At 37.3% G+C, this 24,650-nt stretch overlaps 1 protein-coding gene across 4 annotated transcripts in view; it reads right to left on the reverse strand.

Moving 5' to 3' along the window:
• The window catches only part of RBMS3 (RNA binding motif single stranded interacting protein 3), an 827,213-nt gene that overhangs the window by 92,845 nt on the left and 709,718 nt on the right, over nt 1–24,650 (reverse strand). For all 4 annotated transcript variants that reach the window (XM_004377362.3, XM_004377363.2, XM_004377360.2 and 1 more), the window contains 2 exons: nt 23,562–23,658; nt 21,291–21,341 (listed from right to left, as the gene is read on the reverse strand). In XM_004377362.3, the coding sequence (XP_004377419.1) occupies nt 21,291–21,341; nt 23,562–23,658 (148 nt within the window). The remainder of the gene's footprint in view (nt 1–21,290; nt 21,342–23,561; nt 23,659–24,650) is intronic.

Below are 24,650 nucleotides of genomic sequence, written 5' to 3' on the forward strand. Positions count from 1 at the left end.
ATTTAGCATTCTTTTCAACATCTACATTGTGAATACCAGTAATCATACTTGTCATTTTACTCACATTCCGCAAAATTTTCAAAAGCCAAAGCATAAATGAGTCTTTCAAATTCCTAATTTGTACTTACAGACACACGAGGAGTTGGGAATCTGCTGATCCATTTGAAACTTTATCAACTGTCATGGATTGAATTATATCCCCCCAAAAATGTGTGTATCAGTTTGGCTGGGCCATGATTCCTGGTATTGTGTGGCTGTCCTCCATTTTGTGATTGTAATTTTATGTTAAAGAGGATTAGGGTGGGATTGTAACACCACTCTTACCCAGGTCACATCCCTGATCCAATGTAAAGGGAGCTTCCCTGGGATGTGGCCTGCACCACCTTTTATCTCTCAAGAGATAAAAGGAAAGGGAAGCAAGCAGAGAGTTGGGAATCTCATACCACCAAGGAAGTAGTGCTGGGAGCAGAGCGCGTGCTTTGGACCTGAGGTTCCTGCACAGAGAAGCTCCCAGACCAAGGCAGATCGATGACATGGACCTTCCTCCAGAGCCGACAGAAAAAGCGTTCTCCTGGAGCTGATGCCCTGAATTCGGACTTGTAGCCTACTGGACTGTGAAAGAATAAACTTCTCTTTGTCAAAGCCATCCACTTGTGGTATTTCTGTTAGAGCAGCACTAGATGACCAAGACATCAGCGAAACTGAGAAACAGTCCAAATTTCATTCTATTTAATTTCATTGACCTTATTTTTTTGGCCTAGTTTGATGTCAATCGCATGTGACTGACTTATTTATCCCTGCCTTGCGTGAGCTAACATGAATCTGGCCTCCTGAGTCGGTGAGGATTTTTTTTTTTTTAATCCAGGTATATTTTAAAAATATATATCATAAGAGAGGCCACTGGTGGAACAACTAGGCTTTCTGAGGTGTCCCGGGGCTAACGCTCTACAGTCCTATTAAACGAACCAACTTATTCCACGAATTTTCTTCCTACAGTCGATAAGTGGGGAAGAGCAGGGGAGACACTGGGTTAACAACGAGGGAGCAAGGTTTGTGAATGAAGTGGGGAAAAGCAGAGTTTATAGAAGCAAGAGCAGCTGCTTCAGCCAAAGACCTCAGCATTAGGAGCTGGGGCTCTGTTTTCTAGGAGGTGTAACCTGCAGCTATCTAGAACCCCTGGCATCTGCACCTAGTTGTGGGAAGGATTCCCTAAAGTCCACTCCCTGGAGGCATCTGAAGTGTTAAAACAAAATTGCCCAGGACCCACACCTTATGATTATAACTATTGAGAGACAGGAAATTACAATGGGCAAGCAGAGGGACAGTTAACAAAAATTATGACTGAGATTAGCAGTTAACAAAAATTATGATTATAGATCAGTCAATAACTGTAGCAACTATGGAGCCCTGTTGACACAGTGGTTAAGAGCTATGGCTGCTAACCAAAAGGTCGGCAGTTCAAATCCACTAGCCGCTCCTTGGAAACCTTATGGGGCAGTTCTACTCTGTCATATGGTAACTATGAGTCAGAATCGACTTGATTGCAACAGGTTTGGTTTTGTTTTTGGTAGCAGTTATGGACTTAGCAAACTGTGTGTTCTGCAGTTGTTACACAGATCTACATACAAGGTAGCTAAGACTGCGTGAACTGAAACGAGATTGTACAGTTCTGACAATTCCATTTTCCCGTTATGTAAAAGTCATTCCTCCTTCCTTCTCTGAAAAATTCCATCCTTCTCTGGCCATTTACTTAACCAGACCATCTGTGACTTCCTGGAAGAGATACTGCAATGCCCCAGGCTGTGGACGGCCCTCTCATAGTGATCTATTCTTCCAAAGGGAGTGGGCAGTACCCAGCTTTGTTTTTTTACTTAGAGTGAGTCAGGTAACTGGCGAAGGTCTATAAAACCCAGTTGCTGCCAGAATTGTTTCTGCAGTATTAAAATGTCTGTGTTTGGAAAATTCTTTAACATAACCGTGTGGTTACATTCATACAGGATTTTACGTAAAACCTCCTTAAAAAGTTTAAAAAGTGATTTTAAAAAACCTAAAAAACAAGTACGAAACATTTCATCTTTATTAATATTTGTTTTCTCATTTAAAAAATAATGTGAGCCTATATGAAAAAAAAAAGCCCTGCATAATCTCTTCTTTTGGTTTTATTTCTAATGACTATTTTTATTTTTACTTTACAAAACAGATTACCTAAAGTAAGGAAAGGGACAACATATTATTATTTTAGAAGAAATTATTCAGTTTGGGTTTAATTCAGAACTGCTTGATTTTTTTGGCTTAATACATGAGGTTTTAGGAAAAAAAGTCTGCTCTTTAAAAATAAAATTAAAATTATTACACAAGGCTCTAAATTACCCACTTGCTACAATAAAAACTCTGCTGTGTGGAAAAATTATAATGGATTTTAGCATAGAACTTTCAAACAATGCTCTAGTTAACACAGTCTTAAAGAAAATACAGTGACATCCCTTTTATACCATACTATCATAGAATTTTCTGTTATTTCTTATGTACTTTATCTGATATAACCATTTTAAAATGCAAAAAGTGTTATTAAGTAGGTAAGCTACAGTATCTCTACAATATTCATTGTATTAATATGGGTCACTTCCAATGATAATGCAGATTAAAAGTTAGGCATATTTACCTTAGACATATCCACTAGCCTGATACAATTTTGAGACTAACAGTTTTAAATGATACTATTTGGATAAATGTGTATATCAAAAACCAAAGCTTTGAACTAAATCACATTAACTCCTTTCCACTTAAAGCATAATGATGGGTTAGCTAAAAGATTAAAGTATCTTACATTCTTATGCTAGTCTGATCAGTTTTAATGCACATAGCTGATTTATTAATATTTTGTATTCTCTGTACAAAAGGACCCAATCATAATACTTTTTATTAAACTGCCAACTTGATTTCCTGTGGGTTCAATTATATAACCCTACGTATAAAATTATAAAAATGCAATGAAGAATCAGCCAGTTATACGGAAACAGAACTGGTGTTATCTGGATTGAAACGTACCTGTCCCAGCTCTGCCACCAACTTGTTTAATATCTGAAAAGTCAACCTCTCTGGGCCTTACTTTCCTCATTTATAAAAGTATTATTATAATATACTATTATGAGAGCATATACAATATCATCAAGAAGCTCGTATGAAGACAGAGTGAAGGATGTCCACGTAACCCAAAAGGCAGGGCATTTTCCCAAAGGAAGAGAAAGATTCAAATCCGAAAGACCAGTGCGCGTGCTTGCTGATGCCTGGAATTCTCTGTTGTTGCTGTTGGTTGCCACTGAGACGATTCCAACTCATGGAGATCCCATGTGTGCAGAGTAGAACTGCTCCATAGCGTTTCCAAGGCTGTGACCTTTCAGAAGCAGATCACTAGGCCTACTTCGGAGGCGCCTCTGGGTGAATTTGAACCACCAACCTTTCGGTCAGTAGTCTAGCTCTTAACCATTTGCACAAACCAGGGTCTCCTGGGAATTCTCTAGACAGGAACAAACTTTTTGTTACATAGTAAGAGAAAAACAAGTAAATCAATAAAACACCAAGCCCACTGACAACGTCATTCAAACCAAGATACCAACGACTAGATCAAAGTCTTCAAAAGACGTTTTGAGAGAAGTACACACACTGTTAGCTTAGTTGGACTGGACGGCTGTTTTCTAATCCTTATGGTTCCTCTCCAAGCTCCCACCAAACACACACACACACGCACACACACACACACACACACGTCAGGACCCTCTACAACATGTGATCAGAGTCTCACATATCATTCTTTCTTAGAATTTATCACCACTTTACTTTTATACTCTTTAACATACTCATTTGATTAATCTCTTTCTTCCTCAATAGACCGTAAATTTCATAAGGGCAGTGACTGCATTTTATTTGCTCTCCACTGCATTCCTACACCCAGTACAGCCCACAGTGTCGGGCACAAATTGGCTTCTCTATAAATATTATCTAAATTACAAAAAGCAAAGGAGAGAAAAGATGAGGCCTCCGAACATGACTGTCTTGAAGAAAGGGCACTGCCCAGTTCAAAAAAAGGAAGTTAAAGGTAATGGCTGAGATTCACAAAGATAAATTTTATCTGTTTGACAGTTTTAGCAAAATATGGCCTTAAATATTTAGCATGGTGTGTTAGCATATTGCTTGTTATTTTATTATTTTTCCCCCACCTAGGATGTAAGTTCCATAAGGAAAGGGATCTTTGTTTGGTTTGGTTTTATATCCCAAGTGTCTAGAACGGTGTGTGGCACATAGCAAACATTTAATAAATAAATAAGTGAATGAATGACTGTGGTTTCATTATCCCAATAAGTTTATTGCCTTAATAGCAATACTTTTAGGAAAAAGAAAAACTGAATAAATGATCTACTTTTCAATTGCTGTCATTCTTCTAAGGTGCAGCAAAAGAAATATCCTTGATTCTGCTGGAAATATACCAGAAGTTGATTGCTAATGGTTGTAATTTGAAGCTTTTGAACCTCCATTTGGAGTATTGTTAAATACCTTGAGACTGATAAAATCTAAAACATATTTTCCACCCGGAACGAATCTTCTTACTTTTCAAATGCACATACATTTTTCTGGAAATATAACTGCAGTGGATTGAATTGGTTAATATGGCCCTTTTAGCTATAGTCTTTGTGATGCTCACACAATTATTGGGTGGGATTATGCAAATAAGGTGTATGCAACCTCTGAGAATTAAGGTTAAGTGTCAACTTGGCTGGGCCATGATTTTCAATGGTTTGGCAGTTATGTAATGGTGTACTTTGGTAGTTATATAATGATGTAGTCATCCTCCATTTTGTAATCAGATGTATTAATCCTCCATTTTGTGATTTGTTGTAAATCCTAGCCTCTACGCCTGTGGTTATGGATATTTGGGAGTGAGCTGTCTGTTATGTTAATGAGGCAAGATTAGGGTGGGATGTATCTTGAGTCATTGGTTTACTAGAGGGAGTGACTTAAGTCAGCACCCTTACCAAGCCACCGCCCTTACCACCCTTATTTAAGTCATGCCCTTACTTGAGTCAAACCTTTTATCTTACAAAAGGAGAGAGAAACAAGTGGGGGAGTGGGAACCAACTACCACCAAGAAGAAGAGCCAGAAGTGGAGCGTGTCCTTTGGACCCAGGATTCCTGCGCTGAGAACCTCTCAGATCTGCGAGACAGAGCACTGTAAAACCAGAGACAGCACAAGACAATGAGGAGCAGCAGCAAGTGTGGCAGAGAGCCAGCAGCAACAGAACCCGGAGACCAGCATAAGGCTCCATGGAGCAACACGCCTGAGTACCCTTGGCAGGAGGCTTCCTGGCAGAGTGGGGTGCCTCTGGGAACCTGTCGATGGAGCTAGGCTTGCCGACTCATGGAGAGAGAGACAGCTGAGCGCCTTTGGGCCAAGGCTTACTGGCAGAGTGGGGTACCTCTGGGCACTTACTGAAAGAGTTAAAGAGCTTTGTAACACTTGCCCAAGCAGGGCAGAGGCCAGGCCAAGGGCCTGAGGGGCCTAGAGGCTGAGGGGCCTAGAAGCTGAGGGGCCTAGGGGCCGAGGGCCAGAGAGAGACCTGCCTGTGAACACGGCTGAGGAGAGACTGTCCTGATTGTAGAACTGTATCCTGAATTATAACCTGTTACTTCCCTAATAAACCCCATAATCATGAGTATTGTGAGTTCTGGGTAGCCATTGCAACGAATTATTGAACCCAAAAGAGAAGTAGAGTGCCGTGGGAGGGACAGCTGGTGTCAGAATTGGTATAAAAGGCTGGAGAGAGGTGGCATGTCTGACCTGCGCCTCATGGAAATCAGCCTTGGGCTGTTGATCTTGATTCTCCTTCTCTCTTGTGAAGTTAGAGGAGGTCAGACACCTCCGCCATGCCATTTTTACAATAACCCATATGTTTCTGATTCATTTACACTTGCAGTGGTCCATCACAATTTTGATTAGATTAATGTGATATTTAATAGACCAACATTTGTTTCTCCTGAACAACTAATAAATAGGGTTTCCAATGAAAGCAACAGAAGAAATATCTAACTACTTGCTGATAGGTTCAAAATCCAGAGTTCTCAAAAAGTTTAACAACTCAACGTGAAAAAAAGAAGTGTGTGCTCTCTGATGGACTTTTACTGTAAATTATTAAACTTAAGTTCAAGAGAAGATACACTTTAAACAAAACCATGGTGAAATACAGTAATTGTCTAAAGAATTTAGTTTGTATAAAACCAAAAGTAAAAGGAGAAAGAACAAGAGAGAGGGATTTATCCGACAGTACTACTTTCTTCTTGCATAATCTGTCTCTGCCAGAAAATCAGTGCTGTAACAATTTATTTCATTTTTCTAGGGCTGTTACAAGAAGAAATTGTGTCAGCCAGAACATTTCTCATCACATGCCCAGCTATGTGTAATAGAAACAGACATGATTAAACGATTTTACCGCTCTGCTTTACATGGGTCTGTCTGCATGACTTCATACGCAAGGGCCGCCTTGCAAATCAGCATCATGAAATCCTGGGAGCACATCATAGTCCACCTCAAGAGAAAAGACTAAAGCTACATACGTTTGCATTAAAAAAATTTTCCAGGTGAAGAATTGTAAGAGCTTCTTTTGTTTTTTGGTTAGAATTGCAAAAGTAAAAAAACAAAACACAAACTTTTTTAAAAGACAATTTCTTTGATTCTGGTTCAGATGTCAGAAATTAGATGGTAAGGATTAAAGTTTTATTTTTGAAACACTTAATCTTGTTGTATTACAGATAATATTCCACTAAAATACCCTCCTGCCGATTGTCAATGAGTCATCACTCTCTGCAATTTCATACTGACCTTATTTTTAGAAAAAGATATGAAGGAAAGTTAAATCTTTGAGTCACAATTCAATCTGTAAACACTTGTCTAAAGATACAGACATACTGTTAGGGATCCTTGAGACACTTACTTTAAACTTTCTGGTTTTTAAAATGTCAAATAGGACAGAGAGAAAACACCAAGGAATGGCAAATATAAAGTACTCGGGGCATGGAAAAATCCCACAGGGAACCGTGATTTTCTTCAATAATTTAGCTCTCATATGCCCTGTGTAGCTCTTTCAAGTTGGCCATTTGAAACACTGGAATTATTGAGTCACTCCGAGCTCATACTTCTATGATCAGTAAAAGTGTGTCTTATTACCAACCTTATTGTTAGAGCAAAATACAGTTTAAAGCCCCCACTGCCAAGGCTGAAATTATCCAGCAAAGCCTGAAATAATAATCTATCCTGTCAATAAAGCAACAACGAAAATGTCTCCAGAGCATGAAGAAGAGATCACCGTATGCTACAAGGGGTAGGAAACCTTCATTGGTGATGGTCTAGAATTTATAGAGTTCCTACATCACTGACAATGAGATCCTGTTGCCTCCAGGCAATTCCAACTCACGGCAACCCAACACGTTTCAGAGTACAACTGCTCCACAGGGTTTTAATGGCTGTGATCTTACAGAAGTAGATCACCAGGCCTTTCTTCCACAGCACTGCTGGGTGGATTTGAAACCGCCAACCTTTCAGTTAATAGTCGAGCACAAACCGTTTGCGCCACCCAGGGACCTAACAATGAAACAGATAAATCTACACATACCGAAGTCTCTACCTTTTTAAAAGTGGTAATAACATATCTAGGATTTTCTTACGGGCTTGACAAAGGAGCTGATTGCCTTCTTGGTTTGTACTCGGCAGAGGGTTGCTGCTATTCTCTTCTAATTTTGTTGTTCTTCTTCTTGCTGGATTTGTGGCAAGAGTGGAAAGGTGATTTAATGAAAAACATGTCTTCCTGAAATGCTACCCAGGACTGAAAGTTATGTATAGATACACACGACAATTTCTGAAACCTTTATCTCAGTTCTTATACAGGCAGTCCTCTGGTTATGAATGCGATCCATTTCTAAGTGTGCCTTTAAGAATTTGCAGGTAAATCTGAACAGATGCATATGACTCTTACTTAGCATTTCTTTAGTGCAAAAAAAAAAAAGGCTAGAAGACTTGCCAGTGATTTAAAAGCCTCTTGTGCAGCAAGTGAAGGTAATTGTGATGAAGAATTTGTCGCAAGTAGGGGCTGGTTCCACTGTTTCAAAGTGAGGGCAAATTTACATAACAGTAAAGGGCAAGTACAAGTTGGATACTCATAACCCAGGACTTACAGTTCTTCAGTGGGGGTTGGATTAAATGGCCTCTAAGATTTATTCCAGTTTGAAGCATCTATCTCTATTTTCTAACTTGTCACTGAGGTTAGTGCCCCAAGTAGAAGCATCAGGTACATATACATTTGGTTGATACTGTAATACAATACATAATCAGCTTTAAAATTATAGTGTATGCAAAACTTAATGAGGTTGCTAAATAATCTTGCTTGCAAGAAGTATAAGCAAGCATTTGATTTAGCACACATAAGACTAGCGCACTTAATATGATGTCACTATATCTACATCAGAGCCCTGGGGTGTAGTGGTTAAGAGCTCGGCTGCTAACCAAAAGGTCGGCAATTCAAAGCCACCCGCTGCTCCTTGGAAACCATATGGGGCAGTTCTACTCTGTCCTGTAGGGTCACTGTGAGTCAGAACCGACTCGATGGCACCCAACAACAACAAAGTATATATTATTTTATATTTCTAAGTTGAAGAGCCACTGCACAGATCAAGTATAGTAATTCTAAGTGAAAAGTAAATGGATTGCTAGAAAGCTCGTTTTTCACTCCCATGAGAATGAATGACTCTGAAGTCTGTCACCGTCAATTTTGAGCATCAAATCTGTATTTTAAGCCATATACTAAAAATCTTTTTCTGGCCCCAGAAAACTCTACATGCCCAAAGAGAATTTCACGTTCCTGATCTTGAACTCTTCTTACACATACTAATTCACATACTAATTGCACCTACTAATTCAATTTACGAACATCACCTTCTACCTCATTTCCTAGGGCTGAAATGGGCTACAGTCTTGACTTACTTATCCTTCATATCCTTTCTCTTTTTCTTCCACAGTTTTTCTAGTTCACCTTCTTCATATCTTTTGTTCTTTCTCCTATTATTCTAATTTATACCATGGATCTCAACACTGCTTACCAGTCTTTATTTTTAATCATATAAATAAGACTCTGAACATATTCGTATAAACATATATTGGTATTATATGTATAGGTCAGTGTTTTGGCTACATAATATCTACTGTGGAGATCAGCATATGTGAACATGTGCACATTGTATCTACCCATCCATCTGCCCATGGACATATAGTATAAACTATTCTTTGAAATAGCTTCCATATATGTATGTATATATGTATGCATATACATAAATACATATATCAGAAAGTTAGAGTGAAATAATTTTTGAAAGGGACATTAAAATACAAGGATTTATACATGCAGTGTGTAACACAAACTTGGCCTCATAATGGTTTTTCAGTATTGATTGAAAATACTTAGAGATACAAGACCAAGGAGATAAAAGGCTTTATAGGCAAGTAAGAATTGATTTCTACTATACAACATTGTTATGCAGAAATGGTTCTAATGTGTATTGATTAAAAACCCTTTAAAAATATCTCTTTGATAAAAGGTCTCTCTTCTGAATAGAAGTTTTAAGGTTATTATTCAGAACCCAAGTTGATAATTAGGTTGATTTCCTCTCTGCTAAATGAGAATTAAAAAGCCAGGAACACAACTGTTCTTTTTAACATGGATAAGGATTAATCCTTTTTCTTGAAATTTGCTTCTGTTTTGTTGGCTTGATCCTCATATTTTTCTTTCATACGTGCAATAAATTTATACTTATGTTAAGTGACGTAAAAAGGGACAAGCACCACTCCAAGTTTTAGAAATATTGTACATAAACGGGCTGATGCCAACTGAACTATTTGCATGTCTTCCTGACACAGTCGGCAGGAAGGCAAGTTTTCTTTTCTCCGATGATGATGGGGTTTTGCTGTCACTTGTCAAACACAGCCTTCAGAAGCAGCTGAACTTGTATAATATATGAACTTATACATACATATATATACCTTTCCCTTTTCTCTCTGTTATCCCCCTCTGGAGACAGTCCTTTGCTTGACCTACAAAACCTAAGCAAGACACCACCATTAACCCTTATCCTGAAATGCAGACGTAGCACCTGAGGTAGAACTAGCTAAGCTCTCCCGGGCTAACCTAGCAAAGGTCAATCTTTAAACCAAAGTGAAGTGTGCCAATAACATTTTTAAAGGCAAGAAACAGAATAATATCTTTTGGTATTTAGGAATATTCCTCATTTTGAACCCATTCATGATCATCTGTTTAATGAGGACCCACATGCTTCATGTAACTGTTAAGGTTTTAGTTATGTATGGGCATTTCACTCCAATGTGCTATGAAAGTAAATAGTTCCATAGACTGTACCCTCACTCTCAACTCTTCAGTGATTTCATAAGTAGTTTGTGTTGCCCTGGCAACACTTATGAAATAAATGATTTACCCTATCTCCATATGATTGTGTTGCCCTGGTAACCTGCTGTTTTCTGTAAAATCTGACTTGGATTTTCTTTTAGCTGTGTATTTGCTCTCTCTAAGGAAATATGGCTGTAATAAATTGGATACTTAAAGTGTTTTTCTATATAATTATATTTAGTATGTTAAAAAGCTACTAAGGAAGTAATGTTGTCAATGCTTTTACAAAGGAACTGGCTGGGTAGTGATGTTATGGTCTACTGATGATGCAGTGATGAAAAATTTCTAAGTACTACTCAAGGAGACAAATGAGTCGCTATGAGTTGGAATCGACTCGACAGCAACGGGTTTGGTTTGGTTTGGTTTATCCAAGGACACATTGGGTGTCACGTACAATTGTAATTTTGTCTCTTTAGCAGCTGTTTCACTCTTGTCTTCAAGACTGTCTACATTTCTAAAAAGTAATACATTACTCCTTGAGTTTTTCTTTCTTTATAAAAGTCTATGGTAAAACAACTTAAAAACATATGCAGAAAGATGGGCCATATGCACACACACCACATACACAGAGACATATATTCTCACACATTCCCACAGTACAGAAGTTGGAATATTCCAATTGGTGCAATTTTTATGATACTGGATATAGAAGGAGTAGCCTTCTAGATGATCTGGAGATACGTTGGGTGTCTAGCGCTTGGCAGCTTCCAACTACCAATATCTCAAAATTAACAAAATAAATAATTAGAGCATATTTTTGGATTTCAAAGGATTCTGGAATCCCTGCTGATTCAAACCACGCCTGTGCTTAGGAGGCAAGGATCTTAGACATCAGGAAATGTTCCCTCCAAGTAGCTTTCAGAAGACCTACTTGGAAGCAGAAAATTACTTCCAAAAAATATTTCTATGGATGCAGAAAGATTTTTCTTACACAGGCTTTTCATAATTGTTGTTGTTGTTGAATCAATTCTGACTCATAGCAACCCTGTACATATAATGGCATTTTTATAATGCAGCCTAATTAAAAATTTTTTCCTTTTGTGATTGATTCATCCACTACGCCAGTGGAATTTGACTTTTCTTACACATGTAAGTAAAATAATTTAGCCCTTTCTGTTTTACATTTTCCAAAGGAAATCCAAATTCTAGACAATGGCTTTAGGACTGCCAAGGTAATAAAAAAAATGTATAGAAAAGTCTGCCAGATTTAACTAAAAAAAGCTGTACTCCAGTAGACCAAAATTCACCTTTCCAACCAACTCTTTCCCTTATCCTCTAGCACATTTTCACTTAATGCAGGCTTTCTGCCTCTCTATCTCCTGAAAAATGAAGATCCCATACTTTTCTAGTATTTTTCTTCATCTACTGTACATTCTTTCTCTTTAACACATAAACATAACCCATCCTTTAAATTCATGTTTATATCTTTGTTCTTCTCTGTCCTTAACTGTTCATAGATACCTCCTTTTTTAATATTATGTAATTGCTAAACAATTAATACACTTTGTTGTATACTTTTAATTAAATTTTCCTATGTATATAAGAATTCTCTCTACAATTAGATTGTATGACTTGAGGACAGATTATTTCTTGCTTCCTCTCCCCCTTTACCAAAAACACCTAGAATAATATTCTGTATATACCTGATGATTATTTGTTGATTTTTTTTTTTTTATTGAACCCAAGATTCTCTGTTTTCCTAAGATAAAGAGCCAGCGACTGGTATAGCTAAGGGCTCAGGAAAAGAAAAACTGAATCAAGTAAACATTTGAGGGAATTATTTCTCAAATTTCACCAAATGGCAAGTTATTGATCTACAACTCTTGATATCTAACAATTTCTTATTAAATGACAGGTGACTATTTTTAATTTGCACTATATTTAATTTAAGATCTACGTGACCCGCAAGATCAACAAGTAATCACTGAGCAACTAATAATGCCAGTTTGGCTACGACTATACCATTTCACAACCCAACTGTCTTTATCATTTTAGCAACTACACTATCAACTCTGCAACAATCTAATAGAGACGTGATGCGCAGACATGCTCTTCACAAATCCCGAAATGGATATCAGATGTGATGTTCACAAATCCCGAGAGGGAATATACAGTTTCACTCTCCTGAAATGATTAATCTCTCACAGGAGTAATGAATGAGGTTGCTAGGAGTCAAAATCAACTCAATGGCAAGGGGTTTGTTTGTTTGTTTTTTCTTTTTTTAGTGAAATAAATGCATTTGAGTGATACTTCCAATGCTATTTAAGATAGTTCCAGGATTTAGAGAAAAAAGAATACTTCCAAATTATTTTTATGAATCCCTTATAATTCTGATGCAAACCTGGCAAAAATAGGACACAAAAAAGAAAACACAACTGTATAATTCATTAATATTGATGCCCAAATCATAAATAAAATATTAACAAGTATAATCCAAGAGCATACTTTTTTTTAAAAAAGGAGACAGTAGGACAAAATGGAGTTCATTATAGAGTGGGTCCACCTTAAATATATTAATAATATTAATTATAAAGTAAATGATAAAAATACATTCATGAAATAAAATGGGGAAAAGGAAAAACAGAATCTCAATAGTTTCTCAAGAGACCTTTAGTTAAATTCAACATCTACTGCTGATGAAAAACACAAACACTTCACAGTAGCACTCTTATATGGTGAGGAATAAAAGAATACACTCCAAAGCAACTGGATAACAAAACTGCATATGAAACATAGATACACGAAATGAGGTGGAAAATTATATTACTTTTGATGACCTGCAAAACTCAAGAGAATAAATGAAACACTCTATTGGAAACAATAAGAGAATTCAGAAAGATAGTTGGTGATAATTTTTTTTTCATATATAGGCTAGAAGGACAGGCTAAACAATGCCATGAAGAATCAACCAGACATATCAAAAAGTGAGACGCTCTGCAGGGCAGTCAGCCTCGTCTGTCCAACAATTCCTTAACATGAGGGGGGGAAAAAGTTTATGCCAGATTAAAAGAGACTTAAAGGACACAACAACCAGATGCAATATGTAGTTAAGGGATGGATCCTGATTTGTGTAAAACAGTTATAATGAACTTTTTGAATTTTTCTGAATTTGAATATTAGAGAAGATAAAAATTAATTAATATGGCAAAGTGAATATTATTTAGCTGAAAACAGTAGTTTCACAACAGTATGTGCAGTGTGATTTCATTTTGGTCAAAGAAATATATTTATACCTATTTATCTCTCTATACATACATACCCACAAATACACACACACATATGCAAAATATATACTTATGTTTCCTGCTCTTCTCTTATCCTTTTGCTGGTATGTGTGTGTATACAGAAGTAAATAGGTAGAGAGATTTAGATAGACATAGATTTGTAAAGATATACTATTAGATGTTAACTGGAGAAATCTTTAGAAAAGAGGAAATTGGTATTTTTAATAATTCATATTGTCATGTGTGTATATTTTCCAAGTTTTGACCATTCTTTTGAATAATTAAAGGATATTTTTAATTTAAAATAAATAAAATTAGTATATGGAATAAATTATTTTTCTATATACCAAAGTGAACAATGAGAAAATACAATTTAAGCAAATCATAACTATAGTAACAAAAATATTAATATGCCATATGAAATATTTGAGAAATATACAGGACATATACGGAGAAAATGTTAACACCCTATTAAAGAACCTAAAGGACAAAAAAGAATTCTTGAGTAAATGGAAAGACAGACTTTTTTCTTAGAAAAATTCGATAATATAAATATGTCATATTGTTGAATTTCCCATAAATTAGTGTATGAATTCAAAGTGATCCCAAACAAAATTTTAGTGGATGTCTTAACTTGACAAAATAATATCAAAGTTCATATAGAAATGTAAAACAGCCAGAAAAATGATTGAGAAATATGAAACAAATAATGTTAGGGGCAAGTCCCAGCAGGTATGTAAGGTATTATAAAGTTATAGTAATTAAAATAGTAGAACAATGGCCCAAATATAGACAGATCAATAGAAGAGAATAGAGCTCAGAAACAGACCAAAGATACAAAGAGATTTATTCTGTGATAAAAAATTGGCATAAAATTTTATATCAATGCTGAAAATACAGATAGCTTATAAGGTAGAAGTTGTTATGGGAATTAGTTAACCATTTGGAGAAAAATAATGAAAAGCTGGATCATAATCTCATCCTGTATTATAAAATAAACTCCAAAAGCAACAAAAACTTTTTAAAAAAAGTCCTGTAAACACATAAGAGACATACGGTATTGAAAATTTTAGAGTGGAAAAGGTATTTCACATGAAACTCAGATGCTCTAAAGCAGGCGTTGGCAAAATACTGCCTAATAGCTAAATGTGGCCACCTATCTACTTCTGTAAATAAAGTTTTATTGGAACTCAGCAATTCCCATTCATTTATGTATAGTCTATGTCTCCTTTCCCACTACAATAGCAAAACTTAGTAGTTGTGACAGAAATCATATGGCTTTTGAAGCCAACAATATGTACTGTCTGGTTTTTACAGAAAAAGTTTACTGATCCTTGCTCTAAATGGAAAGACTGATAAATCTGAACACATAAATACTAAAATTCTGCATGGCAAAGACCATAAAATTAAAAATCAAAGTAAACTGAGAAAATATTTAAACTATCTATGACAGTGTTAACTTATTGTAATAAGATCATTTTATAAAATAAGATCCATACCCCAAAAGAAAACTGTGCAAAGCAAATGAACCTACAATTCAGACGAAAAGGCAATAAAATTAGTCAGTAAACATGAAAAGCAATTCAACAGCTCTAGGGCTCACAGAAATAAAAGTAAAACATCAATAAGATACCATTTACTATTTATCACATTAGCAAAATATTTAAAACATGAGGTCACCAGTGTTAAGGAAGGCCATGGGGAAATAAAAACTTTAAAGAGTGATTTGATAACAATACTTGTCAAATGTAAAAACACTCATACCCTCTGAACCAGCAATTTGTCCTGTAGATATTCTCCCACAAGTGCTCAATACTACAGTATTGAGTTCAAATATTAGCAGCAACTTAAAGGGCTATGAATAGAAAATTGGTTAAATACATTTTGGTGCATGTATACAAAGGCATATTATGAAGCTGTTAAAAATGTGGTATAGATCTATATGGGACCCATATATTATGATATTCAGGACATTCTATTATTGTGGGGGAAAAAAGCAAGTTAAATACAATATTTGTAGAATAATCTTGTAAATATGTTAAAAATATACACACAATTTGCACATATGCACATATATATTTCTGTACACATAGAAAATAACTGTATGGTTATATATGAATTTAGTAAGTTTATTTCTGGAGAATAGAATTGACAAAGGAGGGGTCCTTGTTGGGAAGGCTTTTTTATTTTATGCTTTCCTGAACTATGAGCCTGTATTAATTTCATTATTTAAAGTTCTTTTCTAAAGTCACCTAAGATTACTTTTGAAAAATTACCTGTAGAGTTTTGAAGTTACATTTAACAATAGTAAAGCCAGCATTGTTTTTCACACCAGTTAAGGTCTTCAAGATATTTGCTACAGTTGCATAGAATTTTTTTTTTTTTCATATTTACTGTGTTGCTGTTAGGTGCCATCGAGTTGGTTCCAAAACACAGCCCGGTCCTGTGCTATCCCCACCATTGTTGCTATGCTTAAGCCTGTCATTGTAGCCACTGTGTCAATCCATCTCCTTGATCGTCTTCCTCTCTTTGGTTAACCAAGACTCTCTCTTTACCAAGACTAAGGTCCTTCTCCAGGGACTGGTCCCTCCTGATGACGTGTCCAAAGTACATGAGACGAAGTCTCGCCATCCTCACCTCTAAGGAGCATTCTGGCTGCACTTCTCCCAAGACAGATTTACTTTACCTAGCAGTCTATTTGAAAGGAGGTGGTACAAAAAAGGTAGATGCCTCCTTCCCTTCAAGGTTATTCTCACACTAAGATTCTCTTTCAGTAGAGGTAGTATATATGGGTTGGGGTTGTAGTTTTGTTTTTGCTATTTACTTAAAAAATATTTGGCTCATAGGCATATATATACTTACCAGTATGACTTGTTAGATACCAGAAGCATTTTGCACTTGGTACTTTGATAATGAAACCGTAAGGTTATGATTTTTGCTCAATTCAGGTGTTGGAGTTAAAAAGAGGTATCTGAAAACCATGCTTTTTAAAGGATAGAATTCTAATGGTTTATAACATCCTTTCCAAATTTAGTGATGTGCTTTTATACAACACACGCAATTCTAATGGACACAACTTCTAAAACTAATTTCCTACAAAGCGTTTGTAGTAAAGAATGGCAAAATCAAGTACATTGTATAGCTTTCTTGAATAGCCTTGTTGTACAGGGGAAGTGTATATTTACCTTTCAGGTTTAAACTTGAGGTTTATTAATCATAAAAACCATAATTTAGCCTTGCATCCCAGCACACCAGTGAATCAAGACATTTCTTAGGAAGCTGTAATTAGATAACCAGTTTGTAACTAAGTAAAAGTAAAAGCTGACCTTTCTCCTTGAGATGAAATAACACCAACTATATGAACAACAGATGATTTATGATTCAAATGAGCCTAAATAGAATTTAAGGGGATAAAATCATGCTTCTTTTTAAGAGATATCATCTTTTCTCCTGTCAGTAGCACAGATTTAACAATATGGCCAATGTATCGCAACACGAGAATTGCCCAGTGTGCGTTCATATGAGACTGCAGTGTGACATTATGCTGCTATGCAGAGAAGATGTTTGGTACAATCCATCACCCATTAAAATTCTATCGGTGTAATGGTGAGATTTCAGAGTATAGTACAGAACCCTGTACTGAGAAGCAGAAACAAATAACCAATTGCATTGACAAAGTCAGCCTTTTTTGCTTCTTCACGCAAAGCATGAAACCTAATCTAAGTCTTACAGTGCCCTCTCCTCCGTTTCTGTTCAGAACATCAACAAAGTGCAAACAGAAATGCACTAGCTGCCCTGACTGGGCTTGACAACTTTCCAGGGTCTGATAACTGACAGAGATGTCTTGCACAAACACCAGAATGACGGGGGGGTTATGAGCTGGGCAAGGAGACTATTATCACTTCCTCTTTAAAAGTGAAGAGCCTCTCAGATCTTATTTCTAAATCTGCAGAAAAGCAGACTGCGCACAAGTTAGAAAATTAAATGTCTGGAAGAGCAAACTTCAGTGGCAAACTTAAGCAAGCTGCGTGCTCATGCTTTCTGTTCTTTCTGTTCTTCTCTTGTCCCTTGACTATTCTCTTCCCTTGTCTGTGTCACCTCATTTCTCTCTTACTAATTGTCACCCCTCCAGTTCTACCATTCATCTGTCTGGTAGAGACCAAGAGCACTCTGCTCTACTCCAAAACGTTCCTCTGAAGCACCGTTTTCTCTTTTGATACAAATCTGACTGAGAACTTGGAGCCGATGGAGTCAAGCCTGAGAGAGAACCTGCTGGGCTTCTGCGAAGGCAAAGCTTCTTTCTTTAATCAGGAGTCACTGTGAGTCATGGCAATAGGGTGGAATATGACTACACGGGGGAGTTTGACATGAGATTTTCTCAAAGCTGGGGTAGGACAATGTGACAGAGGAGAAAAGTTGCAAACAAATAGGAATTACGGGCAACATACTTGAGACATGTAGATATTGACGCATGGAATTTATCTGTAAAGTAGGTTCTAGTTTCTAACAAAGTGGGTACTTCATAGACATTTTTTAAAAATTATTTTAGTGTTAGGTATTGAATGGTTTAGTAGGAAGTGAAATAAGTACAAATCAAAGTGATATGGTTTATTTATAGCCACGGAGGCTACCTCCACCAAACTTACTGGCAGCATAAATTAAATAAGCAGTACCAATGTGGCAGAAATAACAGATTTTTGCTTGTTCTCAATTTTCCTTCTACATCAATATTCATTTTATGTAATTTACCTAAAGTGTAATGTGAGGTCTACCCATATAACAGAATAATAATAATAATTTTCAAGGGTTTCCCATTGGCCAAGGACTATTTTAAAAGCTTTAATACCTTATTTCATTTAATGATCAAAACACATAATTAGTTAGATATTATTATGCCCATGTTACAGATAGGGAAACAGTGAGTCAGAAAGTTTAAGTATGTTGTCCAAGGTCCCAAAACTAATAAAAGATTTCTATCTCAAAAGCCTAACCAAGAATCCATGCTATTAATGAAGTCATTCATTCATGCAGCATTTACCGTGCCACCTGTAATTCTAGGTGCATTCAATTATATCGTTTTATACCACACTATACCATTGGGCATTTTCATGGGAGTGATATTCAGAGATTCTTTTCAGACCCAGTTATTTTGTTTCTCAGTTTCAGATGGCTGAAGTATTTTCATATTTTAGCATCACAGAATGTTTAACACTACATTAATGATGAAGAAGCTAAGGAAGGCCTGTTTGATAAGATTATTTACACGACATAGAACCAGCAAGGCTGTCACAGGGTAAAGATTACTGGTGACAAATTTGTTTCCATGATCTTGTTTAGCAAACATCTCATGTTAAAGACAACAAAGTGGTGGGTGGTCCAGCCACTCCGTTTGCCAGGAATCACCCCAGCCGCTAATATTACATGTTTACAGAGTGGTCTAAGCTCAAGTGTGATGCACAGTCTAGTCATGGGAAGTAATATGGTATCAGGGAGCAGTAGCCAAAGCCAGGAAGATCCAAGGGGACAAATTAAAACACACACACACACACAGAACTATTGCTACAGAAAGATGTGTCGGAAATAATATATCCAAACATGGCGCTGAAGTTGTGTTCGGGTGGAGGGGGATGTACATGAAAAACGTTGCCAAGGTTCTGAGTGACTGCTGAAGATCCACACAACCATCTTCCCTTCTCCTCACGGCTATAGAAGTACTGTAGAATCTTACATACTTTGACATCTGGCAAACTATTCAGATTTTTCCAGATATGCATTCCTTTGGGCCACAAAGAGATAATGCTTAACCTCAGTGTGAGGACTAAATTAGCATTGCTGCTCTATAGTTGAACACATTATTTTCTTTTTTAGAAGGAAGTTGTTTCCTTCTAGAAAGTTTCCTCTTTAAAACTTGCAGGACTTCTTCCCTTTTCCTGTGTTGACCCAGTCTGTGCAATACACTGCTTTAGCCGCCCATGCTTAATTCTATCTCGTAACTTGGATAGAAAAGTGTAGCCTGTATTCGTTGCATGTTGGTATGATTTACAGACATAGACTAGATGAACTCAGGACACCCCAAAGGTGTGTAAATAATAGTAAACAGAGGGAATTACAAAATGTGACCCTGAGTTCTGCTGTGGTAAGCTACATATATTTTAATTTTTAAATAAATCAAAACATGGAATGTTCCTTATATAAAAAAAAATAAGTGGACAAAGCTCAAATATGAAAACCAGGTGCTGGGATTGATACTCTGAGTCCAGAAAATGCAAGTCTATGTATTTAGCTTCCTGGTCTTTAATACGTGGTACCTTATTTAAAAGGAGCCCTGGTGGCACAGTGGTTAAAGCGCTTGGCTGCTAAATGAAAGGTCAATGGTTGGAACCCACCAGCTGCTCCGGAGGAGAAAAATGTGGCAGTCTGCTTCATAAATATTCCAGCCTTGGACACCCTATGGGGCAGTTCTACTCTGTCCTATGAGGTTGCTATGAGTCGGATGACAGCAATGGGTTTGGTTTACTGTTTTAAAGACAGCTTCTGAAAGGGGTAAAATGTAACATTCCCTCTTTGAATAACTGACACAGTCAATAATAGTGATGATAACATGCCACCTTTTTAAAACTGCTTTTACATATGCTCTCTCCTTTGGTCCTCCCAAAAGCCCATTAGGTACAGCGATAGAAAAGGAAACAAAGACACAGATGTAAGCATACCCAGGAGGGTGCACCAAAGACCTTGCCACAGAACTTCCAGTCTAGGGCTCTTTCTCCTGCTTCTCCCTTGACTGTGCTGCTACTGAAATCTCGCTATCATATACCCTACAGAGCTAGACAACCTGGAAGACCCAGACAAAGGCAGATGGAACCACTATCCTTCAATCTATGTTCTAATTAAACGTCATATTTTTAAACGTTGGACTAATGTAATATTGTGCCACTCAATGGGAAATCTAACAAGTAGAAAGTAGAGTTTTAATATTTTTTGGAAAAAATTTTTCTTTAAAGAAGATAATGGTGATAGTTAACTGAAAAATACCTATCCACCTTGCTATCTATCTGTGTATCTCCACTTATTAGTAGACAATTACCTCCAAATTTCAAATACATTGCTTTACAGTCAATGCTCGGCTGTGATAATCAAAATTTTCCCAAAAGCATATCAAGTTGCATCCAAAGAAAGCAAGGCATACCAGAAAGAAAAGGAAAACAGAAAGGCTTTCCTTCTGTAATGGATTTAATTGCCCAGAGTTCTGAGTTCCTGCATGAAGCAGGAATTTCCCACTCATAACAAATTGTAGACATCGACTTGGGAGGTTGACTGCTATTTCCTCCAATAAAGTTTGTTCATATTCTCTCTCTTCCTCTCTCTCTCCTTCTCTCACTCTCCCTCTATCTCCCTCTCCCTACATGCTTTTGTTAGAAATTCAGGAACAGCATTTTAACTGGAAAATATGGCTGCCTGAAAGAGGTATGGAATATAACAAAAGCTTTACCCCAAAGCTTCTATGCATTACAAAAGCTTGCACTCGGATAATAGAAATATTTAGCCTCAGGTGACTGAGAACACTTACTGTTGGTTGCATAACGTATGGCGGATGAGGCATCCATGAAGTACTCTGGACCTATGCATCAAACAGCATTTATTAGCACAAAGCAATCACAGAGAGAACTTGGTTCTTGTGTTCAGTGGAGTCACACTAGGATATAAGAAAGTGGAGTCCATCTGACTGTGTAGCTAATTAGTGCTCAAAACCAAGGACAGAAAGGAGATTCTTGGGCCTGATTAATTTGATCTCTGAAACTTGGTAAAAATGCATAGTAACTTCCCATTTCACTGGAGCTGGCTGTAATGCCCACATGCTCCAGGTTGGGTCTTGAGGCATATTTTGAAGTTCGTGATGGAGACTAACGCCTCAGGAGGCCTCAGAAACTATATGGCGGTCAAGTCCCAGAGATGTCCTGGCAAGTAATGAAAAAGGCAAGAGTTGACAGTTAAGACTTCTTTTTCTATCATTGGTTCTAACTTTAAAGTCTCAAGTGAACCCTTCTTGGAAGTATGTCCAAGGAGTAAAAGTTGGGGTAAGAACTAAATAGAAAATCTAGAAATTCTGGAGAAGGCTTTGGGTTCAACCCAAGCTAAGCAACTTTGTAACTTTTTTCTCTTGTAGTAATTTGTATGGCAAATAAAAAATGAATATTTGAGCCGGCCAAGTGTTCAGAGATGTACCACGTGTCAGCCAGATGAGAAAGTCAGCTTGTAAGAACTGACTGTCACAAGGAGAACCCTGAAGAATTTGGTTTTCAATATACTTATACCAATGGAATTGCCAGTGCTGTTTAGATTTTTAAAAAATAAATAAATAAAAGACGAAGAAGTGGGTGAGAGGCAAGAATCAACAACATAGGAAATTGGTCTAACTCCCTTTTTGAGAAAAGGGAGCTGGGGTTGAATTTCATTCATGAGCCCTCCCAAGTAAAATCACTTTTCTGTGGGTATTTTTTTCATGTCACCAAAGTGCTCTACACTGGGGCTCAATGGGTGGTCTTGGCTGAAACAGAAGCCAAGATGAGAAAAAAAGGAAGAAAAAAAAAAACACATTACAACTAGGCAGGCCTGCAGAAAGAACAAAACCTGAACAGCACCTGCACATAGCTACAGAGGCCCCAAGGAAAGGCAATTAAGACATCAACTTTTGTGAGACCCTCAAATGCAATTCCAACAAAAGTCTACTCTGTTCACCTGCCAACATGTCTCAAGAGTCTGAGTGCAAAAAAAGAGTGAAAATGATCTGCTTCAGGGGGTGGGGATCAGTTAAGGAAAAATGCATGTGGTCTCAAGTTGCATGCGCTGACAATTGGGACATCCTGAAAAATAGTATGTAGTGACTGGATAAGGTGAAACTTCACTGATTTCATAGCAGTCCGCAACATTACAGTGTTACCCCCTTTAAACATCTAGAAGTACATGCACGCGCACACTTGCACACACACTCTCTCTCTCATTCTCTTTCTCTCTCCAAACTTTTACAAAATGACCCTAGACACTGTCTTCCTCTAGGCAGCATTTCTAGGCATTTTCTTCTGAGAATAGAATAGTTGTTTAAAGAGCCATATTAGATAAAGAGAAGCAGGGAGTATATCATATTTGATAACTCGGAGACACAAGATGAGAGGTATTTTTGAAGGAGAAGTGTGACTACTTCAGTCCACATGTGCACTTAGAATGAATTGGCTGGAACGTCTGGTTTAGGACACACATTGAATCTGAGATTGTCTAGCTTTTCAACATATAGAACCATGAGGTCTCTCGTGGCCTCTTGTGAACCGAGAATGAAATAAGAGCCGGGATTAGGAATAACATTTTACCACTTTGATAATCCTCTCTATTTCTTGGGAAATATGATTTAACATCTATCCATGTCGCTTTGCCAGGACAACCGTGACAAAAATGAGATGACAATGATAAAATATCCTGGAGTGAGTGAGGGGAATCCTAGAAATGTGCTTTCAGAAAAGACAATAAGGAATGTGAACGAGTAAAATAGCAGGAAACAAACAAAAATTTCTCAGTGGTAAGAAAGCTGTACTGATGTTGGCCGGAAAGTGGCATAATCATAAACACTCAGCAGGAAGAATGAAAGGTATGGTGGATTTTATTATTCGGTGAAATAGAAGCAAACAGGCCATTGAAATATAGGCTAATTCATAACTTGAGAATTATCACATTAAAATGTAGCTAAGGTGTATGAAGTCAGCTTTTCTGTTAATTGTGTCCTACTGGCTCTGTATAGGCTATTACTGCAAGGGAGATCTCTCCTGAGGTGCAGGTAAATTGGACATACCTGGTATGTGGAGACAGGGGAAGCAGCAATGAATGGCGTGATAGATGTCTGTGGAATCATGCGGTTGGTTGCAATACTGTACGGTGAAGAATAAAATCTGCAAACAGAAAACAAAAAAAGAAGATTCATGAAGCAGCTGCATGCCTGGCTGCTAATCAAATGCTACCAAGCACCTCTGGGAAAGACAGAGTTTCACCCTTATGTCTTCCCACCAACTGTTAGCAGGAGCATCCAGGAGATTTATAGTATCGGATTCCACTAAGGGAAATCGCTCAGAACAAAATGACAACTTTGAGTCATCTTCTAAAAATTGGCCACACAAAATCTCTCTTATGCCAGGTGAATGAATGTACCAGCGTCTAACCAACAGGGGGAGAAGAACAATGTGCATTGTCTTCAAGAAAAGGAAATGCCACTCTAAAGTTCTTTGAGGGAAAGGCAAAATGAAAACACCAAGCTTCATAAAGGTGGCTGATGTTGTATATACATGAATTGCAACCCGCCTCTTGATTGAGGAAATAAATGTCCACTTCTAGAAAGTTCTGGATATTTTGCGCTAGTCAGAGATCCGAGCCCTTGTGCAGAAAGTGAGCTAAATACTTTCTCCACGAGAAGAGCAAAAAGAGGACGATTTGTGTCGAGGTGGAAATAGGTGTATTTTTTGGGTACACAATCAAGGAACTGGTGGAGATTCTGGTCCTATGTGATATACTCCTGTAGGTTCTATGAAAAGCTCTGAGTTTTCTAGTCCTTCAAGGCTCTTCACTGAAAAAATCAGATGAAGGATGATACTTCTGGAAGTCTAGTAAAAGGAAACTCGTAAAAGGAAATCTCTAGATATGGAAATCAGTGACATGTCTATCTCTGCTCGGCCCATTTCTTAGAGTCTACCAATTACTAAACTCTCATATTCTCCAACAGAATTTTGAATCATTTTTCCTCCTTCGTGTCTCACTGGTAACTGAAAGGCTAGAGCGGCCAGTCACAGAACAGACAAAACCAAGCTGCCCGAGAGGGAAGATTTCACTGATGTGAAGGCTAGATCTGAAAAAATGTGTATCAGGGATAATAGAGTCATGATTTCACTTT

The sequence above is a fragment of the Trichechus manatus genome, unplaced genomic scaffold (assembly GCF_000243295.1).
Source record: "Trichechus manatus latirostris isolate Lorelei unplaced genomic scaffold, TriManLat1.0 scaffold00049, whole genome shotgun sequence".
Taxonomy (NCBI): Eukaryota; Metazoa; Chordata; class Mammalia; order Sirenia; family Trichechidae; genus Trichechus; species Trichechus manatus.